Source organism: Anabrus simplex, chromosome 8 (assembly GCF_040414725.1).
Source record: "Anabrus simplex isolate iqAnaSimp1 chromosome 8, ASM4041472v1, whole genome shotgun sequence".
In the NCBI taxonomy this organism is placed as follows: Eukaryota; Metazoa; Arthropoda; class Insecta; order Orthoptera; family Tettigoniidae; genus Anabrus; species Anabrus simplex.
Window position 1 is genome coordinate 146,261,111 of NC_090272.1, and position 24,499 is coordinate 146,285,609.

Here is a 24,499-nt window from a genome sequence, read left to right on the forward strand (position 1 = left end):
TTCCACTATCTCAAATGATGTTGAGATTGTCATAGGAGAACAGGTAGGCCTAATCAAACAGGTACTATGTTTTCTAGTAAATAGCATTTCAATTAGCAGTAAGCGGTTAGTCAATGATGAGCAAAAACTTATTATAAATGTGAGTAGTAAAGTTACTCAACTGTAATTTTTGAAAGACCCATGTACTAAATGACACATGACCAAAACAGGGGAATATGAAGTTTCTAGCGGTGACTTGCATGATGTTGCATATTTAGTACATCTTCCATGTTTATGGTAATCTAATATATATAATAGGAACTCGTTAAATTCCTTGAAGATTTGTCCTTCATATTAATCTATGAAAACGTTTAAGATTGAATGCTTAGTAAAATTTTGATAGTCATAAAAATGAGAACTCTAAAAGCTTTAATATTCATGAAAATGTATTGCACTATGAAGTTTGATTTGTTGAGGGGGATATGTAGCCTCTGAGGATGGTTCTCTCTTCTCGCTTTTCGAGGTGTAGTGGTTATGGAGTCTGGCTATCAAACAGAAAGCCCGACTTCAATTTTAGATTAGGGCTTTATTTTTGCATTAATGAATTTGGAAATTAGTTACTAAATTTGACAAAAAATTGATTTTGGGTTACTTACTATCAATACTTTTCAACCCATACAAATCATGGGCTTATTACTATACAGCATATCAATTATACATTTTACTTTATTAATACCAGTGTATTATTTATTAGACAGTTATATATTTTAACAGCATATTGCTGGTATATGCCATTACTCAGTAGTTATTTATTTATTTTTTTTGTTATTTGTTTTACGTCTCACCGACACAGATAGGTCTTATGGCGACGATGGGATAGAAAAGGCCTAGGGTGTGGAAGGAAGCGGCCGTGGCCTTAATAAAGGTACAGCCCCGGCATTTGCCTGGTGTGAAAATGGGAAACCACGGAAAACCATCTTCAGGGCTGCCGACAGTGGGGCTCGAACCCATTATCTCCCGATTACTGGATACTGACCGCACTTAAGCGACTGCAGCTATCGAGCTCGGTACTCAGTAGTTATAATGCATTATTTAGCCATACTTCTGATAAAATAAAATAGTAATATGTTTCTCAAGCCACTGACATATATTTTTACATTGTGAGCATGTATTTCAGTTTTAAACCTGCACTATCATTCATGAGTAGATATACAAAATACAAAATAGTCGTTTTTATTGATGTTTCCATTTTCAAAACAATGAATGTAAAGATTTTCTGCAAGAAGCCCTTTTACTGCCAATAAAATATAATAGTGAATGGTATGGTATGTCTTCAAGTTTCAGTGGGTCCTTAAAGAACATCATGGTACTTACGATATTGCTCAAGCTGTTAGGAAGACATTGCATGAATTTACAACATTAAATTTCTTGACAAACATGATAAACTTCAGCTAATTTTTCGTTCTCTGAAAATTTCGAGGGCGAGTAGACTTACACTCTCCTTGGATTCAACAACTATTTGTTTCGCTCTGTTTCTCTCATCTACGGGTAATTTCCTGTCTGCATCAGCCCTTGTTTGAAGCCATTTCTGATAAGCCTTCTTTTTACATTTACAAGCTGCTCTCGCTTCATCATTCTACCAAGATGTTCACTTTTTTCCATCTTTACACACAGTTGTTCTTAGGTATTCCCTTGCTGTTTCTACTACAGCATCCCTGTATGCCACCCATTCTCTTTCTATATCTTGAACCTGCTTACTGTCTACTGTTCGAAACTTCTCACTGATCATATCCATGTACTTCTATCTGTTTTCCTCGTCCAGAAGATTTTATACCCTTATTCATTTGTAGACAGATTTCACTTTCTCTATCCTAGGCCTAGAGATACTTAGTTCACTACAGATCAGATAATGGTCTGTATCATCGAAAAATCCCCAGAAAACGCGTACATTCCTAACAGACTTCCTGAATTCGAAGTCGATTAAGATATAGTCTATTATGGATCTGCTTGAAGAATGTATTCGTAATTGCTAAATCCATACTAGCACAGAAGTCCAGCAAAAGCTTCCCATTTCCATTAGCTTCCATATCTTCCACACATTTACCAATCACCCTTTCGTATCCTTCAGTTCTGTTTCCAACTCTCGCATTGAAATCGCCCATTAGCACTATACTATCCTTGCTACTGACCCTGACTACGATGTCACTCAATGCCCTACCCCATACTCTGCCCTTCCCTTTCTAACACCCGTCAAGTACACTTTATAATCTCCTACATCTTCCTCGTTATCTCCCCTTAACTGAGTATCACTTACTCCTAGCACATCCAGATGCGTCCTCTTTGCTGACTCAGCCAGTTCTACTTTCTTTCTCCCATAAGCCCCATTAATATTGATAGCTCCCCATCAAATTCCATTTTGTTCGCCAAGTTGTTTGCAAGGAGTCCCTCGCCTGTCAAATGGGAGTGGGACTCAGTTACTCACATAGGTTGCAGGTTATAAATTTCATTTTTTGTCCGTATTGAAGATTTACTTGTGATACAAATTCTTATAATTTTGTTAATTACCACCTATTCAAAACAATAAAATCATAACAAAAACTTACATATTTATTAAGTTGTTGATATGGTACATGTTTCGCTCCTTTTTCGTGAGCATCATCAGCCAATTATTATTTCCTTAAGGTTATATAAGATCATGAATCTATTCTATTGGATTAAGGTTATGCTTGTAAACCTGATTGATAAATCTTATAATATTTTACAAGTCATATAACAATAAAATTATGTCTAAGTTAAAACATATTTGTCTAAAATCTATTTAAGTCTAACATTTTATTGACGAAACTCATCTGGTGAACATCCTTTAAAATTCTTTTAAAAAACCTTTTGAGATCTGGCTAATTGTATTGATTCAGTGTTGCTTGACTAGTATGATTGTCGTTGAAACTTTGTTAACTATATTAACAATTTTCTACAGTCGATAATTGCCTATGTCATGAACATTTTACTTGTTCTCGATGTTGCTGGAGTAACATTTGTACAAAATGTATTGGCATTAATTTTATGTTGTAGTTCTCAAGAGGCTAGGAGTAACAGTAGACAATTCCGCAGCATAAAGAAAAATATACCAACAAGTCCAATTTGGAACATACGAGAACAATTCTAATTCTACATCACATTAGAAAGTGTTTATTCACCAACAAGTTTGTTCATGAACAATATTCTCGTATTGACAACATAAAACTAATGCCAATACATTTTGTACAAATGTTACTCCAGCAACATCGAGAACAAGTAAAATGTTCAAAACATAGGCAATTATCGACTGTAGAAAATTGTTAATATAGTTAACGAAGTTTCAACGACAATTATTTATTTATTTATTTATTTTATGCCTTTGTATGTGGCGAAGTTAGGGCTCACGGCCCTCTCTTACACTTAACCACTACGTACAGTACATAATCACATAATTTGGTAAAACAACATTAGCAGACCCTAGGAGCTACCTAAATTTATGGAGTAATGTTATAACAGATTATAATTGTTATTTTTAATGATTAATATTATCTAGCCTATCTACATCTACATCACCTAACAATAGTTCTAAATCACGCTTGCAATCATACACACTAACATTCATACAAGCTGCTCACGTATTTAAGAGGAAATCTCGACAAGACCGTTTAAATGAGACTGTTGAAGTACTATTACGTATACTGACAGGGAGTGTGTTCCATAGCCTTGCCCCAGATACTTGGAAAGAGTGACTGTATACAGATGAATGATTAACCGGTATCATAAGGGTAGAAGTCGATCTGGTATTATGTCCATGGAGAGATGAGAGGAAGTTAAAATGTGAGGATAGGTATTCAGGTGTAGATTCGTTCAGAAGTCGATAAATTAGTGTCGCAGTATGTAAATTCCTTAGTTGATCAATTTTCAGCCAGGATAGGTTCTCATAATAAGGGGAAATATGTGTCCTAAAGTTCAAAGAAAATATAAATCGTATGCAAGAGTTCATTGCCCTTTGAAGTTTCATAGTTTGTTCTGCAGTTGCATCGGTTAATACGACATCACAGTAATAAATTATTGGGAAAATGAGGGTTTGAATAAGTTTTATTTTCATGCTGTGTGGAAGAATGGATTGTTTCATTTTTAGGGGGTGAAGAGATGCATATACTTTTCTGCAGACATTTGTTATATGGTCATTCCAGTTTAATGTGTCATTCATGACAACGCCTAGGTTTTTTACAGACTTCTGAAAAGGTATAGCTTCTCCACAGAGCATGAGGTTAGGCTGTTGTATGATGTTTAGCGTATTTAAAAGTCTAGATTGTCCTATAATGATTGCTTGCGTTTTCTTCGGGTTAATTAATAGGCAGTTCTCTTTAGCATACGAGCTAATTGTATTTAAAGTCGAGTTCATATGGTGGATTGCTTTGTCAATGTCGGGGACCTTAAAGTGTGAGTATATCTGAAGATCGTCGGCATAAAGATGATAGTTGCAGTCGTTCAGATGAGAAGAAATGTCATTAATATAGATTAAGAACAACAGAGGTCCAAGAATAGACCCTTGGGGAACGCCAGATAGCTTAGTCCTCCATTCTGTAGTCTTCATGTTTGATACAACTCGCTGTCGTCTGTTTTTGAGGTATGAGCCCAAGAGCTGAACAGCAGAATGCGCCATGTGAAGTTTTTGTAACTTAGCTAACAATATGTCTATATTTACAGTGTCAAACGCACTGCTAAAGTCTAAAAGGATAAGTATAGTCAGTTTTCGTTCGTCCATAGCCCGTCTAATGTCATCCGTGATTTTGATTAGTGTAGTTGCAGTACTGTGTCCTTTCTTAAAACCAGACTGTAAGGGATCAAGTACAGAATGTTTTTCCAAGTATTTAACAATTTGTTTATGCATTATCTTCTCCAGAACCTTAGAAAGTGCTGTGAGGATGCAGACAGGTCGGTAGTCAGATGTATTGCTTGCAGGAGAGATTTTTGGGACAGGGACAATGAGTGCATCTTTCCACTTAATTGGGATTTTGCCTGAAGTAAGACAGGTATTAAGTAAATGCGTAAAAATGGGCAGTATTATGTCGATTATGTAAGTCACAAATGAAATGGGAATTTCATCAGCTCCTGTTGCGTGAGATTTTATTGAATTAACTTCCCTTCTTACTTCATGTTCTGTAACAGTATCAAATTCAAATACAGGACGGACTGGGGATTGTTGCCTTAATATATTGTCAATGGTGTTTTGTACTGTCGTTGTGTCAGGAGTGAGGCGTTCCGTGGAGAAATATGTATTTAACTCATCAAGAGACACCTCGGGAGCAGTATGCTTCGCAAGTGGTTTGCCAATACCCAGTGACCGAAGTTGTCGCCATGTGGAACCAGTGTTAATGTTTTTGTTTAAATGCTGGAAATAATTAAATTTCTTATTACGAATTACAAGCTTAATTCGGTTTCGAAGAACACGGTACTGCTCATGTACGTCAGCTAGTTGAGTCTGCTTATAGCGTCGGTGTAGTGCGTCTCGTTCTTTCATCATAGTCTTAACATCAGCAGTCAGCCAAGGGCAGGGTGGACGTGTTACTCTCACAGAACGCTTTGGTGCATGTTTGTTGTACAATTCATGTAAAAGGGAATTAAATATTTCCACTTTCTCGTCAATGTCACTCTTCATCATTATGTCATACCAGGGGCAAAGTTGTGCATCTTGTCTCAGTTGTATTAAATTCATCCTTTTAAAGTCTCTAAACGTTACATATTTCGGTCGGTACTTCGGCACGCGAAGAGAGTATGCTAAGTATATGAGGTCATGTTTAGATATGTCAGGAACAGATACTTGACCTTGGTGAAGGATTTTTTGAGGGTTATTTGTTATTACTAGGTCTATGAATGTATCAGCGGAAATAGTGGAAGTATGGACGTGGTGGGTGGGTTTAAGGGGTAATATAGTCATGTCACAGGATTTAAACATATTTTGTAGTCGTGAGGCGTCGTTGTTCAGAGTTAATAAATTGGTGTTAAAGTCTCCAAAAAGTATTACGTGCTCGTATGATGGTAGCAGTCTCAGTAAGCTGTCTTCTAAGTCATGAAAATCTCGCACTGCGTCAGGAGGCCTATATACTACACCTACAAGTACTTTTACAGAATTGACAAGCACCTCTACAAACATATATTCAGGAGCCGTTTTTACAGCAGGAGTAGACGTGTGAACAACTTTGCTCTTGAGCATTGATTTACAATATAGGGCGACCCCACCACCTCGTCTGTTCGTCCGATCATGTCTGTGAATATCATAGCCCGATATGTCAACCATGCTTGCGGGAATCGAACTACGGAGCCAACTCTCGCTTACAGCAACGATATGAATAGGGCTGTCTTCAAATACCATCTTCAGTTCGTCGAGGTGAGCAACGATGGATTGGCTGTTGACATACGCACACAACAGGGCGCGATTAAATGACATCAGTTCCTTCTCTAAAATGGTATGGGTAGAATAGGAAGTAGAAAGTGTTGAGGAACGGTCAGTGGCAGGTCGTGTCCTTCCAGACGTATGTTCCGGTGAAAGGGCTGTGGAGGGTGAGTGTTGGGGGTCTGTCCTGCAGGGGAATGCTGAGGGGTGAGGGAGGGAGCAAGGAGGGGGACTTTCAATAGCACTTCTCAACTCAAGCATGCTAACGGAATGTAAAATATGCGGCTTACCTTAATTTCCTCGTACATACAGTGGCCAGCTGATTCACACAAACACACACACACACATTCGCAACTATGCACTAAATTAAAAATAAATAAACTACACAGAATGCACATTGTTCATATGTTGCTTTCACCATATTGCCTGATTAGTGATTGTAATTCCGCGAGTGAGTTCACTTGGAATTTCTTGCCGGATACGTGAATGATTATCCTTCCGTCTTGGCTGTATGTGTTGCGCAGTCCAAAAGTGTCTCGTGCCTTATTCAAGATGTCCTTTCTCAGCCTAGTGAGGGATTCAGTTATAAGTAGTTTGGAGCCTTTCAGCTGTCGCTTAGCGCGCCAAACTTGATCCCGCTGGTGGTAGCGGAGGAATTTTATTATGATAGGACGATTACCCTCGGTCACTACGTCCGCAGTCGATCTACGCTGGCGTCCCAGTCGATGACAGCGATCGATGGAGTCCATGGACAGTTCGATTTTCAGGTTATCACGGAAAGTTTCAATGACCTTTCCATAGATATCCTCATTAGGTGTCTCACTCACTCCATGCAGAAGGAGACAATTACGCCTACTGTACTGTTCCGCTTCGTCACTCCGAGCCTCCTGAATTTCCAGTCGTTTCTCGATATCTACGACATTGTCTTTTAGAACAGAGAGTTCAGCACAGATGGAATTTCTAAAAGTTCGGAAGTCCGCTTGAAGCACAGTCAGAACATCGCTGGGGTTGGTAGCACTGCCGGTGGGAGCAGACATGGCTTCCTCTAGGCGGGCTTGGAATTGAGCCATTTGCTTTTCGAAGCCTGTAATTCTTTCCTTCACTTCTTTGAGGGTCATAGTTGCACACACGATGAGATGGTATCCTAAACTTTCGAATTACACTCACTCGCGATTACTACTTGCTAGCTGTCTTGCGATTTAGGCAGGTGAGTTGCAGAGCACACTTACACGCGTCTAGCTCTCAGCGCCATTCATACTAGTCAAGCAACACTGAATCAATACAATTAGCCAGATCTCAAAAGGTTTCTTAAAATAATTTTAAAGGATGTCCACTGTCCACCAGATAAGTTTCGTCAATAAAATGTTAGACTTAAATAGATTTTAGACAAATATGTTTTAACTTAAAGACATAATTTTATTGTTATATGCACTTGCAAAATATTATAAGATTTATCAATCAGATTTACAAGCATAACCTTAATCCAATACAACAGATTCATGATCTTACATAATCTTAAGTAAATAATAATTGGCTGATGATGCTCACGAAAAAGGAGCGAAACATGTACCATATCAACAACTTAATAAATATGTAAGTTTTTGTTATGATTTTATTGTAATGAATAGGTGGTAATTAACAAAATTATAAGAATACTCCCATAGGTCCGAGGCTTGCTTAAAATGTTCTGAGCTTGGCAAAATTCATGAAGCAGGATGTTACCCTACTTGCACATAGTCCAAGTGAGGATCTCTTCTCTAACGGGTTGGGGACCACGGTGGATTGTATAGTCCTAGCCGCCTGAGCACAAGGAGGCCCATGACTCAGAATATGTCCGAGGTGCCCACTCTTCCACAGCAACTGGTATCCCGACTCTCAGGACCACTTACTAGGCCACTCAGGCATTGTTCATGGTTCATGAACTGGGACGTAACTACAGTAACCCACACCATGAACATGAACCATATAATAATAATAATAATAATAATAATAATAATAATAATAATAATTAGGAAAAGCATAATATATTACGTGACATAGTTAATCATGTATTGTAATGTAATGTAATGGATTTCATTTGACATTGTGTTATATCATAAGTAACGTAGCATTAAGCTGACACATGAACTTCCAGTTCATCATCTTTATTCTTCACAATGCATTCATTACACTACCACCTAGATCGTACATGACAACTATCGTGTCTTAACATATTCCCGTACAAAGACGGATCTCTCCGTCCGAGCTATGCATGTCTTCTCGTACTAAAACGGAGAGATCCGTCTTGGTACCGTGCGTGTTTATGAACGCTGTCTTGACTGCTGTCTTTTGTTTATCAACTTTGTATTAGTACAAGAGCCTCTCCATAGATGACAGAACATGTAACATAAATGACTTCCTTGGAATATTCTCTGCTAAAATAATGTGAGCGAGTTGAATATCTCATATCTAAGCATCCATGGCTTTGACGCATGTGTATCAAGATGGCAGCTTCAAAGCAAAACAAGAAGAAGAGACACTCAAATTTTTTAGAAGAAAGTGACAAGGAACTCTACATAAGTGATAAAGATTGGGTTGGAAATGACAGTAGTTTGTGTGACAGTGATGCCTTTATCAGTGACAATGAACAAAACACTATTTTACCGGCAAGAACGCCGGCAATGTATCACCAGCTGTTTCTAGTTGTATTTTGGAAGAAAACAAGTGGCAATGGGAGCAGGTAAGTAATTCTCCACAGAATTAGCAGTGTTATTGGCAAAATTGATGCTGTAATTCAGAAGCTCCTAGTGAATTAGAAGTAGTGAATGTATTCCTAACTGAACAGTTTTGGGAGTAAGTATCCAGGGAATCCAATGGTTATGCTAATTTGTTTTTGGAATCTGCTGCCGAGGATGCTGGACTGAATAATTCTTATGAAGAGAAGCACTGCTTTCCTGTTACTGCTGGTGAAATGAAGACACATCTTGCCCTTTGTATTTTGACATCTCAGAACAGGAAGCCTTCATTACAGGATAACTCGTCCAAACACAGGGTAATAGGGACCCCAATATTTGGGGAAACTATGCCATTCAAGAGATAAAAATCCATCAATAAATTCCTCCACTTCTCCATTGATTCTACTAGTACAGAGAGTGATAAACTCAGGGCAGTTAGACCTGTAATGGAATTACTTTTAGAGAGGTTTGCATCGATGAGAGTTTGATGAAGTTCACACGTAGATTATCTTACATACAATACAATCCATCAAAGAGAGCTAAATTTGGCATAAAAATCTACAAGGTTTGTTCATCAGACAATGGTTACTGCTGAAGATTCAAGGTTTATACTGGGAAGGATAATGATGTTGATGTGTTTGGAACTAAGTACTAATTTCTTGCAAGTGAGAAAGTAGTAATGGAAATGTGCAGAGAACTTCTAGGTAGTTGGAAAATTCTGTACATGGACAACTGGTACACTTCTCCCACGCTTTTTGGACATCTGCTGGATAACAAGACGTATGCAGTTGGAACAGCAAGGCAAAACAAGAAGTTCATGCCTAAGGAACTTGGTGACACAAAACTGAGAAGGGGCGAGCTTACATTTTTGTCCAGTAATGGGGTTTTAGCAGTGAAATGAGCAGACAAGAAGGCAGGTCATATGCTTTCTACACTTCATGATAGGCCAGATTTTCTTGAAGTGAAAAGGCATGATGGTAGAAAGAAGCTAAAATCCAATCTTGTCACCAACTACAATTGTGGAATGGGTGGGGTAGATTCTCACGATCAGCAGCTGGCATCATTCCCATCGATGAGGAAATAGGTAAAAGGGTACAATAAACTGTATTTTTATATGTTGGATATAGCCCTATTGAATGTTAGTGTTATTCATCAACTTCTCAACGCTGGTAGGAAGAGAGAGGGTTTACAGCCGCCAGAATCAACGTAGCTGAGTAGCCGTTGGCAAGTGGTGCGTTGACATCTTACACAAACAGAGGACGTCCAAGCCCAGGGGAAACATCACTAAGACTTTAAAGAAAGCAGTGGGGACATTTTCCATCCAAAATACCACCAACATCAATGAAAAATATTCCATCAAGGAAATGCAAGGTCTGCACTGCCCATGGGTTGTGGAAGGAATCGTCTTTTGAATGCCATAACTGCAAGGTGACCCTACAAATGGAGAATTGTTTTATGATATTTCGTACAGCTAAGGACTTCTCAAAGTAAACCTGTGAACAGGGTACCCATTTACTGTTGTTATTTTGTTGTAAATATAAGCGTTTCAATTCACTGTATATAGCCGCTGGAATGGAATTTCAAAAATGGTATTCTAGATCACTTATTTATTCCAATAAATGGTACCTGAATGGGTTAAATAACAAGAAAAAGGAACAAAAAATAGTTATTCAGGCGATCTAACCTGTAAGTAGAGTTCTTCTAGAACAGGTGCAGTGTATCCTGTTTTCTCCTTGAGAGGTGATTTTCTGTTCTTAGAGTCCTTTCTGTTTGGAGATGGTGAAGGTGACCTTTCAACAGGTACAGGTAACTTCTCAATTTTGTTTTGAGCCAAATTAAGGTACCTATAATGAAAAAATGAAAAAACAAAAACAAACCCACACAAACATATATATGAAAGCTAGAAATAAAAAAGGTCCAGAAAATATAGCATAAAAAATAGGACTGCAAATATCATTTGAAAAGATTGAGATATTGGTACCAGATCGGCTAGTAATAAACCACATAACAGCAAAGAACTCTTCACAGATTCTTCTAGAGAGTATCATCTACACATTTGTAACTCAACATTGTACATACTTGTATACTTTTATTATATGTGTCATGTTATATTGTGTTCATTCTTATTACCATAACACTCGGTCCACAACCGTTATGTATTACCAGGACCTACTAAATTCCATCTGATACACCATGAGTCTAAAATCATACTGAAATTGACCTACAACACAGAGCATCTCATTTGTACTTTTATACCCAGACTTTTTAGCGTGTTTAGTGTACTTGTATTATATATTGCTCACCTATGTCACTCGTAATATTTCACTTTCATTTGCAAAATTTTGAGCGCCATAGCACCTTGCCTAATTCAACCACACATCATATTGTAAATTATATATTCATAAGGTTCTTACTACTTAGAAACAGGTTTTAGGATTTTGTCAAATATTGTGTATGTTTAAATATGGCTGATGATGACCCGGAGTAGGGTTGAAACTAGTTCCACATACTGTAAATAACATTGTAAATAAAACTATGTATTGAATAGGTGGAAAACTCTCCCGTTTATAACTTATATCATTTTGCTGGCATGGGGGCTGGGTGTATATGTCTTCATCATCATTTCATCCTCATCACGACGAGCAGGTCGCCTATGGGCGTCAAATCCAAAGACCTGCACCTGGCGAGCCGAACTTGTCCACGGACACTCCCGGTACTAAAAGCCATACGCCATTTCATTTCACTAGCGTGCGTACTATACTTGATTTTCTGGATTACCTGGATTTTTGTTCATCCGGATGACTTAACGGTCCCAGCTAATCCAGATTAACGAGGTTATACTGTACAGTAAATTAGTTTAATTTTGTTGGTCACATACGGAAAGCTTACCTCAGACTATGGAGTTGGAACAGTACTAATGGTAGCCATGCCAAAGAATTCTTGGACAGATCTATCCTCGTTATGGCATACAACACAATATCTTGATTGCGAGGATTTAGTTTTAATTTCGGGTTCACTGTAAGAGCAGCATCAATCTAGAAAACATGAACATTGTTTTCAAAATTAATGAATATTAAAATTAGAACAATAATATAACATATAAATTATTTAACATCAATATTTATAACTGAAATGTACTATGTCTCTGATTATGAATTTACAGTAGTAACTTCTAAAATAAAATTTAAAAACAAAAAATTTACATTACATTTGAGGAGGGTTTCTTCAAAGGGCACTATTTCCACTATGAGAAGTTGGTGATAATGACTGGTTTTATGAGGAAGTACAATTGGGCAACCATCCTCTCCATTAAGGGAAGGATGTGGGAAAACACAAGAAACATACAATGAAAGGAATGTACACATGATTGGGTATGGCACAACTTTTAAGGAATTATATCTTTTTTGGTCTGGATTGCTCATGGCATTCGATGTCCGGCTCCATGGCTAAATGGTTAGCATGCTGGCCTTTGGTCACATGGTTTCCGGGTTTGATTCCCAGCAGGGTCAGGAATTTTAACCATTATTGTTTCGTTCTGCTGGCACAGGGACTGGGTGTATTTGTCATCATCATCATTCCATCCTCATCACGATGTGCAGGTAGCCTACAGGCGCCCTATCAGAAGACCTGCACCTGGCAAGCTGAACTTGTTCTCGGATACTCTCGGCACTAAAAGCCATATGGCATATCATTTCATAGAATTCGACTACTGCAATTCATGTGGACAAAATATGAATTTGTTTTTTGGAAGTGGAAATTTCACCTTTTGAACACACTCCTTATCTAGGGCAGTAAGATTGACATTATTTCTATTATTTTTAAATCCTTCATTTTCACTGAAATATTTACAACTTAACCCATTCGCATCCTATTTAAATACCATAGCAGCTCGCTGAGAAAACACATTTAAATCCCGCACTACGGCAGTAGTCTGCACGGTATTATTTACAAAATCATACAAAACCAACCAGTAAAGATTTGTTTCTGAAAATTTGCATGCATAATAACGAAGGAATAAGCTTACCAATGCCGCTTTTCTAGTACGTTTGGTGAGTGTGGTACACCTCAAAACGTTCTTGTAAGTAAAGTGCTACACCACACTTTTTGCACTGCCAGCAACTTTCACTTCTCTTACCCTGGCTGTAGCACACCTTTTCGCGACTTTTGTTTTCTTCTCTGTTGGGGGAATATGCATGGGAGAGTGGGCCTATGATTTAGCTTGTAATCTGGTAGGGGTGGTGCTCGCTGAAGGTCGACCTCGAACAGAGTACTCTGGCAAATGAACAGTTTCAAGTAGCTGCTTTGCAATGCTAGTTCTGAAGTCAGTGCACCTCGTCTTTTTGTTAGCAGCGGTATTGTGATACACAGTGAAGGAATTGAAAATGCATATATCTAGGAGGTAAAAGAATATTCTTCTATATCCTTTTACTGTGCGTTGCATGACAGGGAACAGAGCTGTCACCTGTTCCTGAAGGTCAACCTCACCCATTCCCTCCCGGTATTCAAGGCCACACTGGGCTGTATCACTTCCTCCCTAGGGGTTTGTCCTCTCTTTCGTCTGAGTTTGCCTGTCCCTGTCATGTCAGCTGGTTTGTGTTTAGTGGTGAGAAAGCAAACATCCTTGTTATCTTTCCACTTCACACATAATATACTGTTGGCAGCCCATGTCTCATACTCTCCACGTTTGAGTTCAGTTTTACTGGTATCACGAGGCATGTCTTTTCGGTTCTGTCTAACAGTTCCAATTACATTTGTGTTCTTGTCATGTAGCCTTTTGAATAAATCTGGGGAAGAATACCAGTTATCTAAAAACAATGTATGCCTCAGCCTAACAATGGTTCACCCATATTGACCACAACATTTGTACAAGCCAGCAGACTTGGATCCATTACATCATCACCTACATCAATTTTTAAGGTTAGACAGTAGCAAGAACTAGATTCGCAAATTTTGTAAATTTTTATTCCAATCCTTGAACGTTTAGACCTATTGCACTGGACATATGAAAGACAGCCCCTGAACTTCATTAGACTTTCGTCTAGAGCAATGTCTTGTGAAAGTAAATATACTAATTGCTATTTGTTTTACGTCGCACTGACACAGATAGGTCTTATAGCGACGATGGGATAGGGAAGGCCTAGGAGTGGGAAGGAAGCGGCCGTGGCCTTAATTAAGGTACAGCCCTAGCATTTTCCTGGTGTGAAAATGGGAAACAATGGAAAACAATCTTCAGGGCTGCCGACAGTGGAATTCGAACACACTATCTCCCGGATGCAAGCTCACAGCTACGCGACTAACTGCAAAGCCAACTCACCCGGTAAGGTAAATATAATTCAGAAAATTTGGAACAGAAATGTTGTATTATAGGTCTAATCTTTCTGAGTTTGTCACTACTATCAACTCGTTCATAGTCAACAAAATGTAAAAATTGTGAAATTATAATGAATCTTCAACTGCTCATGGTTTCACGAAAAATGGGAGTGTCTATACACCTGTTTTTACTCCAGTATAACTGAATTCTTGATTTTTTGCACTTGTGACATTAGTACAACTAACGCAACGTATGCCCTAATTTCGTCGGGTGTAGTCTCTCTCTCTCTCCTTTTTTTTTTTGCTATTGGCTTTACGTTACACTGACACACATAGGTCTTTAGGGCGACGATAGGACAAGAAAGGGCTAGGAGTGGGAAGGAAGCGCCATGGCCTTAAGGTACAGCTCCAGCATTTGCCTGGTGTGAAAATGGGAAGCCATGGAAAACCATCTTCAGGGCTGCCGACAGTGGGGTTCGAACCCATTATCTCCTGAATACTGGATACTGGCCGCACTTAAGCGACTGCAGCTATCGAGCTCAGTGGGTGTAGTCTCAAACCATTTGTCATTGTCTTTCACTTACTTTCTGTCAGGACTGCTCAACTATCTTGCTCCATAAGTATTTGTCTCGTCAGATATTTTGTCAAACAAAGAGTTCATGTATTCACAAAATACTGTGAGTTCAGATAGTGGCTGCGTATCAAACTTTTTCTATAAGTTATCACTAACCCCGCTGTATTCACTAAACGTATGTACAACAGGGATATTGTCAATTTTTGTCCAGTTCCAGTCATTCAAGTTAGTCGGTACCGAGGTGCGAACTCGTTTCAAAAGACTTGGCCCACCATTGTTATTTGTATCACTTTCCGTGTCATCAGCAGTATTACATGCAACAATCAAACTCGAACTAAGACCTTCAGGGTCTATTTTGTCATTACAATCATCACTGTCCTCATAATCACTCTATAAAACACTATCTATTAGCTTTCGTATTCCATCTTCATCAACACCAACACATCTGCTTGACGCCATGATTGCAACTGACGTGAGCGAAATAATATGAACAAAGATTATTTTTTCTCTTGTTCCAGAAGTGTGCGATAACCTGGAGGGCGGGAAATAAACGAAGCCACATGTCTAAACTTCAGCTCAGAATGCACACTAGTGGCATCTGCGAGTTAGTAACTGAACGACATGTATTGATATACAGCAGTGCATCGCTGCGAGCTGAACTCGTCATTGGATTCATATGCCACGAATAACTTTTGCGAGCTAGGGTCGTCAAATGATGTGATTGGATTAAATACTATACATGGTAAAATCTTTTGGGTTTGTCCTGAATGAACAGGTTCAAAAATTACAAATCTTGAGCTCTCATGGAAAACCTTGTCCTATCTCATGAGGAATAAAGAGTGAAGTCGAATAGAAAAAGTCAATACAGATGTCGAATATATACTGCATATTTCTTTTCTTTTTCCAGCCGATAGTAAGATATCAAATCCCCTTCTCTTGTTCTAGCAATCACTCACGAGATAGCCAGTAATTGCATACTACACCACCCAAACTGAAAGCTACTTAACAGTGAGCCTGTAACTTCATCTCACACCACTCTTATCCCAACAGCTGATTGCCAATCAGAAATTCTTACACTGAATTCTTCATGGCTACTTCCACAGTAAGAAGCTTGTTCATCAGTTTTCAGCAAAATGTAATACCATCCTTTCTGTTAATTCAACTAATCACTGCCAGCCAATTGCCCTTTCAATGATGAAGCCCAACACAGTGCAACAGACTAGTCAATCATCATCATCATCATGTAATCCTTCCAGCTTGCCGTGTAGGGTGGTGTTGAATGAGCACTTGCAAGTGTTGTATGTCCATGTAGGTCTCTCCCTCCATGATCACTCTCCAGTCTCCTCCTCTCCTCTAGACATTTATCTTCAATTGGTCCAGCCATCATTTCTTCTGTCGTCCAACAGGTCTCCTTCCACTGACTGTCTGTTCCATGCGTGCATGTGGTATTTAAGTGCCTCGCATTCTCATTACATGCCTGAACTATTTAAGTCTTGCAGACCTTAGTCTTTCTTCCAGAGGGTGCTCACACCCAATGATGATCTGACATCCTCATTTCTTACATTATCTTGCCATGTTTTCTGCAAGGCATTCTTAAGAAACTTCATATCACAGCCCTGTAGTTTACTAAGGTTCCTAGTCCACAACGTGCAGGTTTCTAGGCCATATGTGAGTATGGGAATAAGATACGATTTATACAAGGACATTTTGGTTTGTAGGAGTACCTTCTTGTCTGAGATCAGGGGACGGATGCGATTAGTATTAGATTCAAATTTTGAATAATTCTCTCTCCTATAAGCAGTTTTCTCAATTATGTCTTAATCCTTGAGGTATTAGATGATGATGATGATGATGATGATGATGATGATGATGATTGTGATGATGATAATAATAATAATAATAATAATAATAATAATAATATAATCTTGCTGGTTTTACATCCCACTAACAACTTTTGTGGTTTTCAGAGATGCCAAGATGCTGACATTTTATCCTGCAGGAGTTCTTTTACGTGCCAGTAAATCCACCAACACAAGAATGGCATATCTGAACACCTTTATATACCACTGGATTGAGCTAGGATCTAGCGTGTCAGTTGGGCTCAGGAGGCCAGCGCTTCTACCATCTGAGCCACTCAGTCTGGTGGAGGAAGATTTAACTGATGGTGACTGTTCTAAGGGGCAAAGCAGCATTATTATAAACTCTGTATTTAACTTCAGATGACCTTGTTTTAACTTTTTTTAATTGGACTTATCACTGTGCTAATTTCAGCTCTTTGACTTCAAATTTTTTAATTATTGTTACTCTTCTCAAACTGCAATCATTATTCAGTCTAATGCAGTATTTTCACCTAAATATACTGAATAAAAATAATTATAAAAGGTACATAATTTTCATTTAACACAAAAGAAGGTCTGCAGTAACTACAGAGGAATCACAACTATGTCTCAGGTTGCCAAAATCATGAACAGGATAATAGACAGGAAGCTTAGAGGAAAAACAAGAGTCCCAAATTCAAATACAACAATTTTGATTTAAATGCAGAAAATCACCAATGGAACCAATTTTTATCATGACACAAATTATGAAAAACGACTGGGAATATATGGAGGACCTGGTGATGACATTCATCAATGTGGAAAAGACCTATGACAGTGTGCTCAGAGAAAAGGTTTTTAAAAACTCTGGTGCAGAAAAATGTGGATAAAGATATAATAGAAATGATTAGAGCAAAGTATTACAAATGCTGCAGTAGCAAGAAAACAAAAGCAGGGAACACAGGATGATTTAAAATAGAAAAGAAGATTGAGACACAAAAGTGTTCTGTCACTATTGCTATTTATATTGGCAAAGGACCAGATTATAAAGAAAGTGAAATAAGCCTATGAAGGAACAAAAATTAATGTAACTCTGTTTGCTGACTATACCATGATCTGGGCAAAGGATCGGTGGGAAGCTTGAGGAATGGGGAATAAAGATCAGTACAGAAAAGAGTAAAACATTGGCAATGATCAGAGAAATTAGGGAAGGAAGAGGGAATAAAAGTTGGAGGAAAGGATCTAGAAGGTGTAGATCACTTTAACCCTCCGTTAAACACGCACTCTGTCGTAACACCACTACATGCACGCGGACTATTTGTTTGTAAGCTTCCTTTCCTTTCATTTCAATTCTTTTTCCAAGAATTCCCTATTTCTCTCTTTTGTCTATCTATATAACACCGTAATTACTTTATTCTGATTTTAGTTACATTGATAAATTTATACATAATCTACATTTACAAGAACATTTCAGTCCTTTAGGATAAATTCAAAATCACCAACTGCAAATCACAGGACTTAGCAAAACCAATTGTAAATTAACAATAATTAATCTAAACCATAAAAAAAAGGCATTTCTGCATTAAGGTACTAAGTCAAATAAGCCCTAACACTGTCAATAGTAAACAAAATTTACTGTGAGAAACACATGTCATTAACATGTTCTAACGAAATGTGAAAAAGGGGAAACAAGGAAACATCAACTCAATCTCGTCAGCTATTTTGACTACAAACACCACATACAAAATACATAACACTTACAAAGTAGAAAAGGCAAGAATATTTACACAGACAATTTCAAATACTTTTATATACACTTCAGTCTTGCACATCATGAACAGAAAAATGAACACCATCTTCTGACGTATTCCACTACGATTTATCGCACAAGTCAATACAACTGATTTGGGAATTTATTCTTCACTGTCTGACTCAATGTTGATTACAATGTGTGCTCTGTTACAGCAGTCACTGCACAAGTGTGCGGAAGCATGTTCTACGTAGATGTAGTTTTCACAGCCTTTGCACTGGGACCTTGTTTGTCTGTTTTTTCTTCGATCGCATAAATTGCTCCGCCCTCGGGTTGATTCTACTCCAGGCCTCATTGGAGGTTTTACATGAGAAAATTCCAAGATTTCCTGAAGACGAAGCTCGATTGTAGTTGGGATGTGTTCAAGTTGAACTTTCGATTTCAAATAGTCGGTGAGGTGCTGCTTGGTTAACATATTCAAAAAGTTTTTCCTTGCGGCTGTGCTCTTGGTATTGTCTTTGAAAATTATATAAGCATTTATACCAGCAATATTTGGGAAAGAGAAGAACACAACCAAAGTCCAACGTCGTGATGTTCTTGCTATGGAGTACATGAATTTCGTTTCATCCACCTTACCAACACCCGACTTCGTGTCATTATAGAAGGTAATCATTGAGGGTTTTGATCCATCTGAATCGTTATCAACAGAATCATCTTCACAGAAAGTAGACAGAACCAATAAAACTTTGTCTTTTCTTGACTTGTGTAACACAAGGGTTAGATCTTTCCTGAAAGTGAATATGCTCGATTTCACTGGCCGGTTGTTAGCAGATGTCATTAACACGCTGAGTGCCAAGCCGATTGTAGCACACTATTCCACTCGTGCCAGGCATGAATTTCAATAGTATTCTGCTGGTGCCACAGTAATTATACGACTTGTAGGCTGTTTATATAATCTTGGGATATATTAATATGATGTACTAAGTAAACTTTATCTCATCATATCAAGGTCATGTATGACATCCGTATGGTGTCACATAAATTTTTACTAAGCATAAAATGTAGCGTGACACCGTAAGGTGTCACAGAATTTTTTGATGTTGTATATGGAATGTACTACACAAATTTCAAATATGTCAAATTTATGTGATAATTCAAACTAACACAATATTTACGAAAAACTGCTGAAATGCAAAACAAGTCCTTATATTACATTACATATTGTTACGCCCTGTAGGTGGGGGACACAGATGAAGAATACACCCCCAGTATACCGTGCCTGTCATAGAAGGCGACTAAAAGGGTCATATGGCCATCGGTCTGCTCTTTGTTCTTTTTGATGGTTAGTTGTAGACCGATTCAAAATTCTTGATGTGCATGCTCCTGTGGCTAAAGAAATATCAATTTGAAGTTTTAGACGCTCCTGGCTTGTAAATGGAATATCTTTCTGTGTCCCTACACAAGGACCCCAGTCATCATTGTTCACATGATTGTGTACACCATTTGCACCAGCATCGTCCCCACCTATAATGTCACTACAAGTATCGCCACTGTCTTCCACATCACTCAATACATTCATCATGCTGTCAGGGCACTCATAGTCATTAGCGTTATATTCACTGTCATCAACACTTACATCCTTCTCTCCATCAGAATTCGTTATTAATTCACAAATATCCAATTCACTAATTCTCTTTATGGTAAGTCACCATTTCTACCAAGAATATTACCAATATCTTCCATTTCTTTATATTTTTGCACAGCTATACAAACTGAATGATAATTCACATGTAAACAAGGGAAAAAACAATGCCTGGGGTGCTTTCACTTGTAAGAATGATCACGGGCCAGTCAGTGGTTTTGGAAGAATACTGTAGCGCCATATGGTGGCACATAGTAGCAATACATAGCTGGAATAGACCCTGTAGTTCGCACTTCACGTAGTACCAATTTTCTACAGCGCATCGCCCAAAACTCTGCTGTGTCGCCATATAGCGTCAAGCCAACTCCGATTTCAAGACCTGTGTGCCACCATATGGCGTCACGCCATCTCAAATTTGAAGCCCAGCGTGACACCATATGGCGTCATGCAGCACCTAACGTGTTTAAGGGGGAATTTCATGCTTATTTTTGTGAATCGTTCCAACAAGCGTTAGTTTATCATTTTCAAGCAAATCTTGTGCAAGAGGAACAGACACAAATCAGTTGTCAGAAGTAACAATTCTACCAGATTTAGATATGGGCTTAACCAATCTTTTTACAATTTGACAAGGCGTGTTATCACACTGGTACGGGCCTTCAGGCTGTCCTCCACAATATATCTCCCTATTAGTTGTATAATACATCTTGGCATCAGCAAATGCAAAAATCTTTATCTCATACTTAGCTGGCTTGGACGGAACGTATTGACGAAAGCCGCATCTACCTCTAAATGCATCTAACATTTCATAAATGGTCACTAGTTCCGACAAACTGTAGTGCTTCCTACAGTTACCAGTGAACGTTTCTGTTAAGTATCCCACCGCAGCGAGTTTATCCATCAGTTTACACTGGTTTCGGGAATGCTGTCAAATTTCAAACATTTCAACAAGAAATGGAAATGATTTATGCCCATTGTAAGCCTGAAATACTCAATTCCAGTACCATAAGTTTGCCAAAGATCTTGCAAATTCGTGAGGGATACTTTCAGTGCCCCACCAAGGAACAGAAGACCTGAACATGCTTCATCTCAACAAGACAGGCATCGGCTGCACCTCGGGGATGACAGAATTTCGAACGTATCGTCGATATGTAGCGATTTGTGCAAGATTTCTTGTAGCATTTCGTCGGTAAAGAACAATTGCAGAGTTTCAACTGGCGTTTCAGCATTCTTGGCAACTCCTACTACTCCAAACAGGTGTTTTATGATATTATGTTCAGGTTGCCTGACCCTTCTATTACGGTTCCTTACAGGCCGATGATTCCACTGGGTCCTGTCCTTTTCAATATACATTCCATGCTGCTGAATTTCAGTCACATCCTCTTCACCCATGGACTGCTTGCTCTCAGAATTATGATCATTATCGTTTACGACGTTCCAATCACTGTCATCGCTTGCACCAACTTCATCGTTGTCCAACCCCTGCTCGATTTGATCCATAACTCTCGGAATAAATCACACTAACTTCCTGGCAAGAGGACACAAAATCATTATTCATAGCTCATTTTTAATATGGTTTTTATCCCACGGTAAATAATCACAAGTAGAAAATATATCAAAATGTGCCCACTACTACACTTGTAGTTAATAAAAGTATATAATTTTATAATAAATAATAAGGGAAGAATGGATGACTTGCCAAAAGAACGAGTAAGATTAACAACTCACCATAACACGCCTGCGGACTCAGACTCCGCAAGTCTGCAATTGACAATATGAACTTCTCTAATCAACAGCTCTGTGATTACTCAGACATTCTCACACTGTCACGGCCTTTGTATTGTTGTAGAAGGAAGCTACAAGAAAGCAGTCCGTTCTGCCTTGCATTTTTGGCTCTGATACCAAAATATAGTAGAGTGCGGACTCTCACTCCGCGGCGCGTGTAACGGAGGGTTAAGGACTCAGGAACTGAACTAATGGCAAATGATACACTGGATGTGGAAATTAGTAGGAGAATAACAAATGGAAAGTGCTTTCCACCACAGTGTAAGAAAACTGTAGTGCAATAAAGATATCTCAATGAAGACTACGGAAATAATATACAAGACATATTTCATCTTTATAACAAGGTATGGGACAGACTCTTGGCTATAACAAAGAAAGATGAAAGCCATATTCAGGCAGCTGAAATGAAGTTTCAGATGAGCATGGTTCAGAAGACAAGAACGGACAGAGTTATAAATGGGGACATGAGGAAAGCAGGAACATGAGGAACATGTTGACATGGTAAGGACACACAAAACTGATGAGCAATAAAAGGACGACAATACAGATTTTGTGAAAGACAGCCTTAGAAAACACAACCTGGACTGGACCACATTACTGAATAATGATGATGATGATGATGATGATGATGATGATGATGATGATGAAGAATTAAGCTGGAAAGCTCCTGCCTAGAGATGCAAGATTAAAAGGTGATAGAAGTAGATGCAGTATAGAAGAAGATGATAAGACTTTCAAATGGATAAATTCAATGTAATAGATAGTAAATCATTAAGGCACAATGTAAGCTGCGAATACAGTTCTCAAAAGTATTAGCTTGTTCACTGAGCTTGGCTGCCAGAGTGCTAAAAAAAGTGACAGTATAATTCGAAAGGTAGTACAGAAACTGAAATAGTCCATAGAGAGGTTAAAGAACAACTTTTGAATGGGAACATATAGTCTTGGACAAAATCATGCATCAGTAACGACATAACGGATACAATTTTTTTCAAAATATTCTACATTCCTAAACAATGCAGAAATGAATATTAAGTTAATGTAATAGTCATTTATGGGGCCGAAGGGGTAATATGTGGTCCTGTGGGTTCACTTCTTGTTGGTGGAAGTGTACTAATAAAGTACATGAAATGCCATTTATTCCTACCACGTCTGATACATGCATGTCCACGCCGTGGCCCCTTGGCAACGGGTACACTGCGTGTACACGGCTAAGACATGTAAGGGCAATAAAGGGAGATCCCTACGCTTCAAAATGGAGACCCACCAGTTAAGTGAGACAATCCCGAAAGAAAACATCGGCCCTCCAGGATTGCTGGGGGTTGGCGTTGGGCTGACAACCCAATCTATAAAAAACTCTCATTACGAAATCTGAAGAAGAAATAGCCGGCCTGACCTTTTTACGACGACCTTGCAAACATGTAAAGGACTTGAGAATTGGTTCGCGGAATGTTTTAACTCTTTACCAAGCTGGAAACCTAAGAAAGTTGCTCGATCAGCTAGATGAGTATCGACTAGATATTACCGCTATTCAAGAAGTGAGGTGGATTGGTGAAGGAGTGATACAAATAAAAAAATCACATGGTATTCTATAGTTGCCACATAGAGGATCACATGTTTGGTACTGGTTTTATTGTCAATAAGCAGATTAAACATCTTATCATGGATTTTCGGGCAAAATCGCACAGATTGTGCAGACTTAGAATTAGAGGGAAGTTCTTCAATTACAGTCTTATCTGTGCACATGCTCCAACTGAAGCAAAGAGCGACGAAGATAAAGATTCATTTTACGATGAATTGGATGAAATTTATAATGAGTGCCCAAGTGCAGACTGTAAAATAATCTTCGGAGATTTGAATGCGAAGATGGGAATGGAAGATGAATACAAACCTTGTATTGGAAAATATAGCTTGCATGATATTTCTAATGATAATGGAATCAGGCTTATACATTTTGCAACCTCAAGAAATATGGTAGTGGGAAGTACAACTTTTAATCACAAGGACATACATAAAATGACATGGAAGTCTCCGGATGGAAGTACTTTTAACCAAATTGACAATCTCCTAATAGATAAAAGACACTTCTTTAACTTGATGGATGTTAGAAGTTATAGGTGGGGGCCAATATTGACTGACCACTACCTTGTGGTAGCAACTATTAGAAGCCGAATATCTAATGCAAGAAAGGTACACGGATCCAATGCAAGAAAGTTCGACAGTGCTCGGCTGACGGAGCCCGAAACTGCTCTCAGATATGCTAGCTTGCTTAATGAGGCCCTGACCAATTTGCCTAATAGTGAGAGTATTGATGACATCTGGAAGAATCTTAAAGACGCCCTATTAAAAACTGCAAATGAAGTTTTAGGAAGGGAAGAGAAAGTTTGGCACAACAATTGGTTTGATAAAGAGCGTGCATGAGCAACAACCTTAAAAAATGAAGCATTCAAGATAATACAACAGAGGAACCACACCCGAAAAGCAGTGGGAGAGTATAGAACTTTCAGAAGAGAAGA

The 24,499-nt window shown here is 38.5% G+C and overlaps 1 protein-coding gene across 1 annotated transcript in view; it reads right to left on the bottom strand.

Moving 5' to 3' along the window:
* The window catches only part of Lrrk (Leucine-rich repeat kinase), a 483,935-nt gene that overhangs the window by 211,426 nt on the left and 248,010 nt on the right, over positions 1-24,499 (bottom strand). Inside the window, exons 13-14 of the mRNA XM_067152496.2 lie at positions 12,001-12,146; positions 10,796-10,955 (exon numbers count right to left, since the gene is read on the bottom strand). Of these exons, the coding sequence (XP_067008597.2) occupies positions 10,796-10,955; positions 12,001-12,146 (306 nt within the window). The remainder of the gene's footprint in view (positions 1-10,795; positions 10,956-12,000; positions 12,147-24,499) is intronic.